At 44.5% G+C, this 14,238-nt stretch overlaps 3 protein-coding genes across 6 annotated transcripts; 2 read left to right on the forward strand and 1 right to left on the reverse strand.

The window, feature by feature from the left end:
* Positions 1–245: 245 nt before the first annotated feature.
* Nprl2 (Nitrogen permease regulator-like 2) lies at positions 246–3,382 on the forward strand. 4 transcript variants are annotated; one of them, XR_013494242.1, is made up of 9 exons: positions 247–616; positions 697–823; positions 897–988; positions 1,064–1,220; positions 1,323–1,744; positions 1,814–1,944; positions 2,020–2,189; positions 2,286–2,576; positions 2,649–3,382. XR_013494242.1 is itself a non-coding variant. In XM_078183214.1 (9 exons), exons 1-9 carry the CDS (start codon positions 588–590, stop codon positions 2,460–2,462), a joined length of 1,236 nt encoding a protein of 411 aa, XP_078039340.1. In that variant the 5' UTR covers positions 251–587; the 3' UTR covers positions 2,463–3,382. The 4 variants fall into 4 exon arrangements, 3 of the variants coding, with proteins under 3 accessions (XP_078039339.1, XP_078039338.1, XP_078039340.1); XM_078183214.1 differs by having other exon boundaries at positions 251–616; positions 1,323–1,440; positions 1,510–1,744; positions 2,286–3,382; XM_078183213.1 differs by having other exon boundaries at positions 246–616; positions 706–823; positions 2,286–3,382.
* Positions 2,456–4,619, reverse strand: LOC144471305 (cilia- and flagella-associated protein 45). The gene is made up of 6 exons (XM_078183219.1): positions 4,431–4,619; positions 3,831–4,232; positions 3,345–3,730; positions 3,155–3,287; positions 2,794–3,087; positions 2,456–2,724 (listed from the first exon to the last, which is right to left on the reverse strand). The coding sequence occupies exons 1-6, from the start codon at positions 4,572–4,574 to the stop codon at positions 2,527–2,529; spliced, it is 1,557 nt and encodes a 518-aa protein (XP_078039345.1). The 5' UTR covers positions 4,575–4,619; the 3' UTR covers positions 2,456–2,526.
* Positions 3,521–14,103, forward strand: LOC144471299 (uncharacterized). Its single transcript, XM_078183201.1, has 9 exons — positions 3,521–7,638; positions 7,906–8,229; positions 8,964–9,300; positions 9,586–9,899; positions 10,015–11,141; positions 11,198–11,268; positions 11,337–11,505; positions 11,597–11,884; positions 11,949–14,103. Exons 1-9 carry the CDS (start codon positions 7,359–7,361, stop codon positions 12,972–12,974), a joined length of 3,936 nt encoding a protein of 1,311 aa, XP_078039327.1. The 5' UTR covers positions 3,521–7,358; the 3' UTR covers positions 12,975–14,103.
* Positions 14,104–14,238: the final 135 nt, after the last annotated feature.

Here is a 14,238-nt window from a genome sequence, read left to right on the forward strand (position 1 = left end):
TTAGTCTTCTATATTTCTCGGTACGAAGACGAGACGCTTGATTCGCTAGCGAGGATCGATATAGAAATTTTCTTTGCTCTGATTGGTTGGAGACACAACAGATATCATTTATTTGAAAGTCGAACTTCTTCACAAATAGAATTTCACGACTCGTGCCTCAGATGGCACGCCAATCGAACGATTGCGCGGGAAGAGTGAAGCCACAAGTGCGGCAAAGTAAGCCAGGCTAGGTTTTGGGATGGTGATTAGAAAACGTGACGTCACTGCAGAGAGATCGTTATTGGTCGTTGTCGTTGGTATCGTGAAGGATCAAGCGCGCGATATGACTGGTCGCGTGTCGCGACGTCTCACGACTGATAACGACGTTCCCCGTTGCAGACACAGATCAACCGCAGTCCCAGATTGCAGGTTGTTGTACTGTACAGATTGCAATTGCAGAGAGAATGCAGTAATGTATCTACATGGATCGTGTGGATGTCAGTGATGCCTTTCAAGATTTTTAAACAAATACAATTGGCGCTTTATAAATGATGTCAACAAGAAGATTTTTTTACCCAAGTATACGTTGAAGATGGATTTTCAATTTTATGATCTTTATCGTTCAACATGAATGTTTGTTAGTACAGTAGAAATTTGTTTATTAGTAATTATAACTAGTGTTGGCACAGAAAACGAATACATTTTAACATTGTTTAGTCGAAATAGGAAAATGATGTCGGTAACAATGGTGAATGATACAGATAACAAAGGACAAGAAGATCCGATTAGATGTATATTCTTCTCAGAATTTCATCACATTGCGGGTCCAAAAATTACTTGTCAGGTTAGTAACTTTCGGGCAGTGTTGATTTTAATTGAATTGTAATAATAAGAATGATGTGATTTAATTTTTCCAGGTGCCAGATAACTTCATTTCAAAGGACATTTTTGATAATGTCAGTGTATATATTATACCAAAGGCACAATTGCAACGTAGTACTATTACTGTGTAAGTATTGCTTTTGATGTAGGACATTGATTTATTTAGTGTTAAAATTAATGGAAGTTTTCATTATTTCCCTAGAACATTGAAAGACTACAAGATTCTAGGATTTCCTGTCAAAATTGATGATAAGAAGTATGCAAGAAACGCTTTTTATTTTAACTTGTGCTTCGTATGTGATGCGGGAGCTCGTACAGTCCACTATGAACCTGTAGTTAAAAAGATGTCTGATTTTTTGGTAAACGTTTGTTTATAAGGTTTAAAGAAAATCAATGGAAACTTTTGTTACATTGTTACTATAACAGTTTCCTCGACTTATACCGTAATTTCAATTCTCCAGATGGCTCTTGAAATAGAAAATTGTTTTTTATCAGCATCCGATGATAAAACAAGGTTAGCAGAAATGCTTCAACACGTGATGCAGGATCTAAATATGCACAAAATGTGTACACTAACAGGTAAAAAGTACTTGAAACCAATACTTTTACCTAGGTATATCAAAAATATGAAGTATAATGTTTTATTAGAGGGGACAATGACGTCCCACTTGAAAGTCATAAAGTTAGCACCTGAGCCGAAACCAGTTCTTGATCATCAGGTACCAATATTCTTGGAAGGCCGTGAAGCATTTCAGAGCGATCAGTGGGATTTGACTACGCAACAAGTGTTGCCCTATATCGATGGATTTAATCATGTCGCAAGAATAGCAGCAGAAGCAGATGTAGAGAACAATCTTGTCAAGAGCTGTGTGCAGAATCTTGTGTAAATATTTGCACATAAGCATTCGTTTTATAGAATTTACTTGACACAAGTATTATTACTCTTTTCCAGATATTACGGTGTGGTAACATTGATTCCGATATTTCAGTACAGTAACGTTTACGCGGCAACATCTAAATTGAAAGTGTTGGCAGAAAATACTAAATTACAAGAACGTTGTATAGCATATGCTTCGAAATTTCGTAAGTTTCGTGTTTCCAATGTAAAAATCTAGCAAAACTGGAAAATGTTATTCTACAAAACTATGTTTCTTACAGCCAGGCAACCCGCGTACCTCAGGGACATATACCGAATGTATGCAAGCATGACACACGGGAGTAGCATGAGAGACTTATGTCAAAGACTTAATCCTCAAAATCTGAGAATCAATGAAAGAAGGCTGGTGCAATTTGGTCTCATCGAAGGCCTCATTCGTAGAGTGTACAAGGTTTAATGCTCCACTTTTTCTTTTTACTAAAAAAGCATTACTATACTTTTAATTATATACGAATTCGTCACCCATCTTTTTTATTTTTGATTTCAGTATCCGATATGTCTGCCAGGATCACCTTGCAACGACGAGATGAAAAGTAATCCTGTTTACAAATACTTCACGGGAACGTATAGCCTCGACGAGATATGTTGCAGTACGGGACAGTCGGCGGCACAGATAGAAGATATTGTTGAGCGCGATCCGAACGTTGTCATGCTATGGAAGTAACATAAATCGAACAGTAGCCTAATAACTCCAGAAGCAGAGATATACATAAATATACGTGTACATTTCAATGGATATTCTCAATCATTCGTTTCACTTCGTTTATGTAGATATCAGGTACTTTGTTGCTTCTCATCTCATCACATTTCTTCTCCATTGCTTCCCGTAACTTCTTTTTACGTATTTCAGTCTCCGTGCGAATCGCCAGACCTTCCTCGAACATCTTTTGCCTAGCTTCGATGCGTTCCCTTTCCTTCTCGTTTACCTGTCAACAAAATCCCGTTACGTGAGTTTAGTTTTAAACGTTATTTTTTGCATTAAGTAAGATGGGCACCTGTTTCAGTATCTCACTCCTGTGTTTCAACGCTTGCCGTTGCTTTTTCTCAAGTTCTTTCTGCTCTCGGCAGAAAGCTTCCTTTTGGACGCGCACAATTTTTTCAAATTCGCGCCGTTCTCGTTCAATCTCGATTGCCTGCATTATGCGTTTATTATTGATCTGTTTCTCTCGCTCTTCCATGAGACTCTTCTGAGCCTGAGCTCGCTTGAGAGCTTCCTCCTTCTCTTTTTGCCTCCATTCTCGTTCCACTTCTTCTTGAATCCGAGCAACGGTTAGCTCCTCTATCCGTGCCTAGAACAAATAAATGATCAATTCAACATCGAGTTTCAAGCTCCCATTGATTATCAAAATGGTATACTTGAGTGTCCTGACTCCGCAACGCCTGAGACGCTACTTTCGCTTTCTCATCTTCCTTCCTCTGTTTCTCTAGTCTTCGTTCTGCAGCCAGTCTCGCCTCTCTTTCTTGTTTTTCTCTTTGGTACTCCCGAATCCTGCAACCATACATACATTAAATCTTGAAACATTGCTCGTAGCGACGAATCTTGTACCTAAGATCAATGATTATATTTTCCTGCTCCTCCATGGCTTTCAAGTGTTTCAATTGTTTATTTCCCTCCGCGATTTCCTGTCGAACTCGGGCGAAATCAGCCTCCTTGTTCTGCAGCTTGGCAATTTCTGATTGTTGCCAGGCGATGTTACTTAGATTAATCAGTCGACTTTCTTCCTGTTTCCTAGCAAAATCCAAAAGCCTTTGTTCCTCGTTCTCGCGTATTTGGTCCTTCAAACTGTTGGCGAACTCCAATTTCTTAGCTTGCTCCTGTTGCTCCTTCTTCAGTTCTTCTTTGATCGCCCACCTCCTCTCGTTCTCCATCATGTCGTTTAAACGCTTTTCCTCCTCTTCCAACTCGGTCTCCATCAATTTCCTTTCCGCTAACTACACGCCGGGCAGGAGCAACGCGTTAAAATCGTCTTACCTTTCTAATTTAAGGCTTTATCTTAACTTAAGATGTTATCGCAACAAGCTGTTCGTTCACCTGTGCATCGCGTACGGCACGGCACTTGGTTTCCAAAATAATCCTGTTGCACTTTTGTATCTCCTCCTCCTGCTCCAGTCTCATATTCTGCGCTCTCTCCAGCACGTATCCGGTCCTTTTTCTGGCTTCTTCCTCGATCTCGACCAACTCCTCGCTCTTCTCTCGGGGTCTCTCTTTATCCAGCTTACGAAATTCTTCCTTTCTCGCCAAGCTCTCCTTCACGAGTCTCTCCCTCTTCTCTGCCTCCGCTTTCAGGGCTTGTTCGCGATCTTCTTCCGAGATAGTGTCGCGGCACATCCGAAATTGTTCGTATTCCTTCTTGGTCAAGGCCTTTGGGGCGATCGGTTTCTTTTTCGTGATCGTTTTCATAGTTCCCCTGATCTTGACTCTTCCTTTAACAAACTAGTTACAAGAAAAAGATTATTTCTAGAATCCTAATGGTATAATATATTAAAAGCCTCGCATTCGAAATGTATCAAACGTTATTTTTAAACTTTAAACGACTCTGGTTCGATAATTTACACGTCACGTGTACGCGCATCGGTAAATCGGTAGGAAGCGTTCGTAATACCGTCATAAAGAAAACATGCAATACTCTACCTCTTTTCCATTGCAAGGGACGCAAGAATATTTCGCATGGCCCGTTTTGCATTCGCAGTTGCTGGCTTTCTTCGGTTGACTCGAGCAAAGCTTGAATTTCCCATTTTGGTTCTTCGATAACGACGTCGTGCAAACTGTAGCCATCTCCGATTTATCCACTTTATGCACCACCGTGTTAATCGTACTGTGTATCTATGTATCTCTATTCACCATAACCCAATGTAGTGCTAGCGCGGACACAGTTCGGATTGAACAGCAAATTTAACACACTTGTAGCTCGTCGTGTCCAATGGTTCGACGTATACTCGAGTACACTTTGTGCAAATTATCCCGACAAAGTATAATTTTGCACGAACATCTGCAGTTTATCGGTGAACAGGTTTTGGTTCACTGGTTGGATGGAATACCGATGATTGAGAGAGAGAGAGAGAGAGAGAGAGAGAGAGACGTGTTAATTGTCCCGAAATGCTAAACGTCGATCGTTTCGTTTGTTTGTTCGATAGCAGTGATAGCACGCTGACAATGAGATACATTCGGATTGCTTTGATATTGAAATTAGTAGGTGAAGCATGCAAGAAATCAATTTCTAATTGCTCTGTGTTTGTTCCATCGATGCAGACTATTTTTATTTTCCATACAGATCTATACAGTTTTTGAATTTTCCATACACTTTGTTATTATTGGTTATTGCTATTATCGTTGTCGTTTTTATTATTTGATTAAAATATTAGAGAAAACTTGTAGCGATCTGTAGAAAAATACGTTCAATGCCGCAATACGGTGGCCGATTTTAAAGTAACGATACATCGCGTGGATGGGGTGATTCACCCCTTCTGTCCATGGTTACGTATCGTCGCAAACTTTCCCTACGATGTTGGCTTTCCTCAGGTGGGAAAACGCACATGTGGTTTGCCCGTCGCTTATCAGCTGACAATAAGTATTTATGTTTCATGCAAAATATAATACACGCGTTGGATACCGCAGAATAGTCGAACCTTGGATCCGATCTATTCTCTCCAACTTGAAATTTTAGTTCAACTATGACAGTATAAATTATTCTGATATTTTTCCAACGCAGCCGTATAAAAATAACATATCGTCAATAAACAATCGGTATTTAATGCTTGTTCAATTATATCTGATTCGATGCGTAACATATTTTGTACGCGGATAGTACATTACATAGATGCTACAAAAATGATAGAGCAATCGAGGAAACGCTAAAATACAGTTGCACAATAATTACAAGTAACAGATGTATGTAAGCGTCGATCAATAATAGCCTACATTGATTTTGTACGACAAAGTTCGGTCTAACGTGGAGAAGTAAAGAAATAATGAAATACACGAATAAACGAATCAACGAATGCTACATAAAAGATATGTTTCGTCGAAGTTTAAGAATGCGTCTGTGCACACATGCTTAAGAAGTTTATGCCGACGTCGTAAATGTTGGATAAGATGCTCGATCAACGAATCAGATTATCGACCGAAGCAAAGTATCGGTGTAAAATGAAAAGGACGGTGTAAAAATACTTTTCTGTCGCAGCACGAAGCGATGATCGCTGCAACGTAATCAGAAGGAAAGGGTTGCTGTTTGAAAAGCGGCATGGCAAATGCGATAGCGACGGCAGGCTGGCAGGCAGGCGGCAGGAAGGCAGGCAGGCAGGCAGGCAGGCAGGCAGGCAGGCAGGGGGGAAAGCGAATTCGACGTTTTATTCCCCGGTTGTCTAGCCGGTAAACATTTTATTTATGAGCTGCGCCAAACGAGTGCGTTCTAGTCGGCCAATTGCGAAGGGTTTCCTAAATAAGAAGTTTTCCTGAAGAGGGAACGAGCGCAATCGTGTGCGGCGCGCGAGATTCCTCGGTCGTCGCATTCGCCGCGCCGACTTTATTTTTCGTGCTATAGCGATAGCGACTCGACTCGACTCGACTCGATTCGCTTTGCTTTGCGACGCGTGTACGCGCCGACAACCCGGTTCCCGGAAACTCTTCTTATATTTTTATATTCTCGAATGTTGTAACTTTCGTCTGCGAAATTTCTGTGCGGTGTCTTTGCTCTGATATTCGGATCGTTCGGATCGTTCGGATCGTTCGGATCGTTCGAATCGTTCTCGCCGCTCTCGAGAGTTGCGTCGAATCGATCAAAATACGTAAGTTCTTTTTAAATTGAACGTTGTCTGGGTAATGATTCTTCCAGATAACATTCTGCCAACGAATTCATCTCGAATGTTATCTCCATTTTCGAACGTCTCGTAATTTCGGCGGGCGTTGTGCCAATTTATCGTGTTCAATCGTGTTCACGATTATTGCGTTTAGATCGTTACCGAAATCGATTCTACTTAAATATTCACGATAGAGGCGAAGCTTGATAACGTCCCGATAAAATACGGATATATCGTATTAAACGACTCGATGAAAGTACGTTTCTCCGAATTGTGTTGTCAAATTGTAGCTGGGAGCGAATCGGGGCACGTGTACGCGTCCGTTTGTGCGTGCGTGCGTGCGTGCGTGCGTGCGAGCGTGCGAGCGGAGGATATGCTTTTTGGTAAAGTTTCTTCCTAACGAAGAACAGGGACACGCAAACGAGAAGGTTGAAAAATCGTTGGCGAATGGACTGTACATAGAAAACTGCGAATGTGTACTCGAATCGGAACAATTTTCCATCGATCTGCCCTTTCCCCTTCGGTTTTTCTCATGGTACGCCTTCGCTACGCTTCACGGTGCTTCGACATTACCCTGAAACTTTTCCATGCAACAACAGCAATGTAATATCTACAATCGTCTCGAAAATATTTGCTCGAAAATGAACGAATCACGAACTATTTCCGCGATCGTCGGGACCAGCGGTCGACTCCGTTCTCCGTCGAATCTACGTTGACGCGAGCGGTCGAGTTCGGTGGGAAGAAAGAAGAGACGGACGGGAAAATGAATGAACGCGATGCCTGCCAGCCGGCGGATCCTTCGAGGAAGGATAAAGGAAAGCCGAGAAAGTGCAAAGCTGCCTCGATGGTGTTGGCGCCGAGCAACTGGCCGAAGGTGATGATGTCTCGCGGCGACAGAATCTGCGAGAGGGCCGAGCTGTTCGCCAAAGTCACCCCGTGTTCCAGCGGGCAGCTAGAAGCGAACGGTCGACCAGGGGAGGAAGAGGAGCAAGAAGAAAACGAAGGAAGCTGTCGCGTCGGACATCTCTGTTGCAACGACAAAGGTGATCCGCGTTTCAAACCATTGAGAACGTTTCATTCGATCACCGTTACGTGCTCTTAGTTTTTAGTATCGCGAACCGCTCACAGCAATCGGTACATATCCTAACGAAATGTTCGATTTATGAACTTATGACGAATTCCGTAAACTGAAAATTTCAAGGAGGATGTCGATTTTCGCGAGACGTAGCTGTAAGGTGCACAATCTCGATTCCAATATGTTAAATATTAATGAACGCGCGAAATTAAACGAATCGAATTGTATTTTAAAGAGGAGCGGGGAGTCTGTCTGATCAGCAGTTCATCCAGCGAGATTCGCGAGGATCTGGGGATCGATGAAGCCGCGAGCGTAAAGGAGAATGGTTCGAAGAAGAGAAATGAACCGATGGAAGGGAAGGACAACAGCGGGCAATTGTTAACGATGGAAACTGCAAAGTCGGTCGGCGAAGAGAGGCCGATTTTCGTCGATCTCACAACCGACGAGAAAAATATTTGGAAACAGACGATTCTGAAGAGTAGCTGCAACGCAAAACCTCTGGCCGAGGACAGCGAACGGGAAAAAGGAATCCAGAATCCCGCTGCAAGCATCACGATAGGTAATTCTAATCGATTCTTCCACTTTAATCGATCGATCGACGACGACGACGACGACGACGACGACGACGACGACGACGACGACGACGGTGACGGTGACCCTTCCTCGCGACTTACGGTGGATTTCTCGCGGCGGCGGCGCGTCGAGGAGCTGCCAGTTGAGAAACTTGCATCCGTCCTGAAATTTCTTTCGAAATGTATACTGGAATATGCCCTTGGCGATGATATCGATTGGAAAAATAAATGGTCGTATGTCGAAACATTAAACTGCTAGGAACCGGTAAATTGATCGAAGCACGGACCAATCGAGCTCGTTTTTCCTGTCCTCATCGAGCAGCTTAATCACAAAGTTACGTGCAATTTTCATCGAAACCGTTGCACCGTATTCGATTCTTTTCAAAAGCTGCACGTAGTCTGAAAAGTTTCGCAACAAGTGCCGGCGTACTTTTCACGGATCACAGTATGCCACATTTTCCCCTTAAAAATCGATACGGGGCTGCCTACCCTTAACATTACACGGTCGACACCGGTCGACGAATCCGACCAATTTGATTGCCACATACAATAGATACGTATCGTGTACGTCTAACAACTATTTCAATAGTTGTTGTACACGATTAAAGAGAGCGACGAGGTTCGATCGGGGTTTCTTATATTAATATAGGGTTTTTTTTTTCAACGACGATATAGAATACCGATGTATACGTTCTAATAATTTCTAATCGAAATCTGGCAGCAGATAGCTCGAGTAAAACTCGCAACGCCAGAAGTTTGGCAACAGCACTGCGGGACCGCGGATCGTACCTAATTCCGATGCAGCCTAATCGTTCTCTACCGATCCGCCCTGCACCATTACCGACGCGATCCTTCCGCAAGAATAGCCCTTCGCTGTTGGTCCTCTCGAAGCCGACCAACCTGAATCTCGTCGACTCGGATTCGATGAAATCGAGCAGCCTGACACCAAACGAGGCCACGATCCGCAAACGCAACGAAACGGATGTCAGCTCCGAAGCGACGGGGACTTCGGTGCAGGGCTCCTCGGTTTCCAAGGATTACAACCACGGATTCGAAAGGTTCCGAACACGATCAACGTTTCGAGCTGTGGCTATCGCCATGCGTCGCTTCTGATCGAAACAGTTGCGAAGAACCAGGACGACCTCGCAACTGTCGGAAGATGCGCGTATCGGTTTCGCCGATTTCGGTCGGCTCTCGCGGCTCGAACGATCGCTATTGTCCTCCGGTAGACCGACGAAGAGACATCTTCCCAACAGTTGCGAGACTCTCGTCTCGCAAGTATTCCCGTAAGCGTTCCCAGAGCAAAAAAAGGCACCTGCCCTCAACCCTTGCTTTTGCGACAGTCGACAGATTTCGATCGAGCCGAGTCTCAGCGGGGCCAAGAGGGGGAGCAAAGACGGCGGGGGCCAGGAGCCCCAACACAGCCCCAAAGAGAACAAGAGGAAGAGGAGATCGCACGAGGTGGATTCGAGTCGCGGCTCGAAGAGTTCCATCAAGGAATTCCTGAGAAACTTCTGCGGATCGGCCGACAATGCTGGCGCGAGGAACCGGTGCACCGATGAGTGCGCGAACGCGGTTACGACCAGCGATTCCAAGAAGAAGACCTGCGCAAAGTTGGTGGTGCCTCCGTTGCGGCTCAAGAAAATCGTTCGCGCGGGTAAGCGGAAATTAGAGCGCGCTCTACGATGTAGAACGTGTAGTCTACAACAATGACAAGATTCTATTTATTTAGAGGTACCTACCTTCCGTTTTAATCATATTCGAATGCCCAGAGACGGACAAGTGCGACGATTCGCGCGCGCCAGCGGGAGCCAAGCACTACAAGATCGTCAGGACCGAGACGTCTCGGCTGCGATCGAGCCCGCATTCGACGGCTTGGAGCAGTCGGCGCCACGAGAAGAAAACGAAACTGGAGCCGGTGAAGAACAACCGGAAAGTGAAATACCGGCGGAACAGGCTGAAGCAGAAGCTCGGAGTGTTGAGGAGCAAGGCTCTCGATTTGGCCAAGGTGATGGCCGACGACACCAGCTCCTCGCAGCAAAGCACTAGGCTGAAGCAGATAATGAACCGGTACGAGAAGCAGATCGAGAATCTATCGAAATTGCACGACAAACTGTCCGCCGTGCTTCCAGCTTCCGAGAAAGACGATCCCGCGTGTCCGTCGAAGATCGAATACCTTCTCCTCGGATCGAACCCAGACGCGTCCTCGAGAAGCAAAGCTCCGATCGCGCGTTCTCCGGAGCCTCCAAAACTCTCCCCCCGATCTTCGATGAGTTTCGAGAATATACCACCGGAAGAAATCAGGAACAGTCCTCCCATCTTGCCCAGGGTGTGTCTGACCATCTCGCCGTCGAGCCAGGACGAGGAGTTTCAGATATCCGATTGCGAGAGCAAAGTCTGGCCGGCGAGCGAGGAACTGATCGGTCGAGCGATCTCCGCCGACTCCGATGGAGACAATCCCTTGGGTAACGGTCTGCCCGACTTGGGAGGCTGCATCCGAGCCTCGGAGAACAGTTTGGCGATCGAGGCGAGCGATTTTCAAATCGACAAGAAGTATTTGAGTCATTCGGAGAACATAGTGCAGCTGTTCGATGATAGTCGTTCGGAGGAGAAGAAGGACGAAGAGAGACACGAGGTGAAGGAAGAGGAGCTTTCGCCTGGCCGTTTGGTCATCCACGAAGAGGAAAACGGCCGCTCGATCGGGTTTCCTGATTCGGGGCCAGTTATCAGTTCGGTGATAAGCGGTCTGGAAGCAGCTGCCACGGTTTCAGCGGCTGCTGGTGAAATACTCGAGCCTGTTGGCGGCAAGCGAGTCTCGCGGCACGATCCTTACGAATCCAGCGAGAAAGAGGGGCGCGTGGACGCGAGCGAAGTCGGTAGGAACGCGCAGAGACAAAAGGTACGGACGTTGAAACGTTTTCTTCCGAGTGGAAAAAATAATTAATCTTCCAACAGGTCGCTTCGTGTTCGAATCAGTCTATTCCGATCCGATTCGTGGAGGCTCCGGCGCGACAGGAAGCTGTAATGTAAGATCGACGCGTTAATCCGGCAACATTGAACCATATCTTAATTTTGTAATTAATCTAACTTTCAGACTTCAAAGAAGTTGCAAAAGGGAGAAGCCGCCCATCGATACGGTTCAAGAGAGCACCGGCAATTACACCATTACAGAACAATTTCCAACCCTTGGCAATTGGGTAGCTCGAATGTCCAAGAACGTAGGAGTTGTTCCATTTAATGGACCGACTGAAAATTTTAACCGCGTAAGAACAGTTTTCATTGGTAATCGAAAATCGGTAAAACCGATTCGTTTGCGGTATGCGCACATTATTAATCGATAGACTTACCTAACAGGCGTCTACCTCGAAAATGCACAAGATGATTACCCCGAATGTTTCCAACGATATTCTGAACACAGCGCTTCAGTATGGTACTGCCGATGGTTGGCAGTTTTATCAACAGCACCAGCAGCAGCAGCAGCAGCAGCAGCAGCAGCAGCAACAACAGCAGCAGCGTCAGCCACAGCTGCTGCAAAACGTTGCATCTGTGACACTCGCACAGCCGGTTCCAATGGTTCCACCTTATCGACCTACCATTTATCCTCCCATACCGATAAATCAGTATTACCCGAATAACTATACCGTAAGTATTGTTAAGTAACGATATTAAATATCGCAAGTATCGTGTAACACTTGGAATTCTTTAGATCGACCCTTACAACAACGCGGCTCTAAATTATCATCCAGCAGTCTGTCCTTACAATCCCTACCCGTACCACTCCAGACTGCATCCATCTTCGTTGTCGGGCTACCATTTCCCCATGCAAGAAGGTCTCCGGCCGCTGCAACACCCGGACAAACGTTACCCACCTGTGCAACAACCTATCGCAAAGTATTCGTCGCCTGTAGCAAACAATCTGCAGCAATCCACTGCTTTGCCTACCGATCGTCTGCGAGGAGCTGCCATTAATGCGAACAACGTTGGAGTGCCCAGTCTGCCGTCGCTCTTTTTACCGCCTACACCCTTGCCTTCGCCGCAACAACCTCTACCCGTGGCAGGTCTGTACCAGCGGGATAGGATCCTCCCGGACATGCTCGCAGCAGCCGCAGCCGCCGCAGTTGTCGCGGCAGCCTCTCTCGACAGACAGCGTAGCCCCATATCCTACAACGCTAGGAAATCTGATCTGTCGAACGCAACGATGACAAATATTATAGACTCGAATAGTTCCTGTGCCGGAAGTTCCAGCAAAACGGAGATTCCGCACGCGAACAATATTTCGCAGTCGCGCGACACCAGCTTCTCTAAAGACAATCGTCAGGACAGTAACAACTATCAGCGGATGCAAAATTATTTGTTCGACAGACTGGGCCTTGTCTCGAGAACCACGGATTTTGTCCAATCGAATTCGAACTCTACCAACGACAACAACCGACTACAAATGACTGCTATCGATTCCTCGACATCGCGACAAATTCTAGTCTCGCAAACGGCTAAAAATATTCCCGAACACGAAGTCAGAAACTGCGAGACTCCTCACTTGGGCAAGGTTAATCACAGCCCCAACAGCTTGTACACTCTAGTTTGTTCGCATTGCGGCGTAATTGGACCAAAATTCAAGTGTCTCGGCTGCGAGATGGTTTTCTATTGCGATTGGCGATGTCAGCAGGAACACTGGAGCCTTCATGTTCATCGGTGTCCGAAGAAAATGCCAAAACTGAGGAAAGTTTCTTGAGACTGAACGGCATCTCGATCGCGTCATTTATGGTTAATGTAATAGTATCGTACAAAAGTAGAGACGTGACAATGCATAAACCGTCGTTTCACGAAATCTGGGAACGATTAATTTATTATTCACGTGTTCAGTATTTATTGGAGAGATTCGTCCAAACTCGCTCTAGACCTCGCTCTTCGTGGTCGCTACTTTCGACTGATTAGTTAAAAAATGATATGTCGGAGACGCGATTTATCTCTCGATTATTATCTTGTACGTGTGTACAAAAATCGACGTTTTGCTGTAACTTGTTTTAATATTCTAACTATAAACATTTTGATACTGCTGCGATTACGCTCCAAGGAGAGTGCAAGTCCTTCGGGTCATTGATTTAGTTGAAACTTTGCACGTTTGTAGATTTAGTTAAAAAGAAAAAATTGGTATTATAGGCGTAACTTCTCGATAGTTTAAGATATTTCTGATTAGAGCTTTACGGCAGGTAATTTTTATATAAACTAATTGTACATCCCGTTGACGTTCGAAAGTTGAACGGCAATGAAGATGTTCGTGTTCTTTTATATACGAATTTAATATCGATGTCTCTGTGTAATTTTAACGTATACGCGAACGCGAGTGGCGACGTAGAGAAATTTCTTTGCATCACGGGCGAACATTAAGAAATAATATGCTACCGGTATACCATGTATACTTGAATATTTATATTATCGTCTTCTTGTTTGCTTAAGCCGAAGATATGTTGCAAGGAATATCTTTATCATTGACCCTCTTGCTTGCTCAGACTGAAAACATTCGAGCAATATTTTTCTTATCGTCTTTTTCTTTGCTCAAATCGAACCTTTATAAACGATGTATCTATGAATGTCTTTTCGTTCGCGCTTTATGTCGGAACGCACCAAACAACGACGATGTGATAATCTGTGCCTCGTTTACTCTAGCTTATTGCAGTCTTACTGTATACTTCGATGTTTATTGAAATCGAAAGAGTGCTGTATATATTTTTATACAACTCGTAACAACGTGATATATTGTACATTTCATAATGGGCTGTTGTATATCTTTTGTACCGAGCAACAAAGTTACATATTGTTCAATAAAATAGCCCAATGTTGACTTTGTATTTATTAGTGCGTATCGGTGAATACAGAGAGAATCATCATCCCCAACATTTTTCTTCGTTGAAAATATTCTGAGAAAATAACGATCAGATCGAAAATCAAATTATATTAGGAAAGGATCCAGAGAAGGGAGCAAGACATTTTGTAAA

Source organism: Augochlora pura, chromosome 6 (genome assembly GCF_028453695.1).
Source record: "Augochlora pura isolate Apur16 chromosome 6, APUR_v2.2.1, whole genome shotgun sequence".
NCBI lineage: Eukaryota > Metazoa > Arthropoda > Insecta > Hymenoptera > Halictidae > Augochlora > Augochlora pura.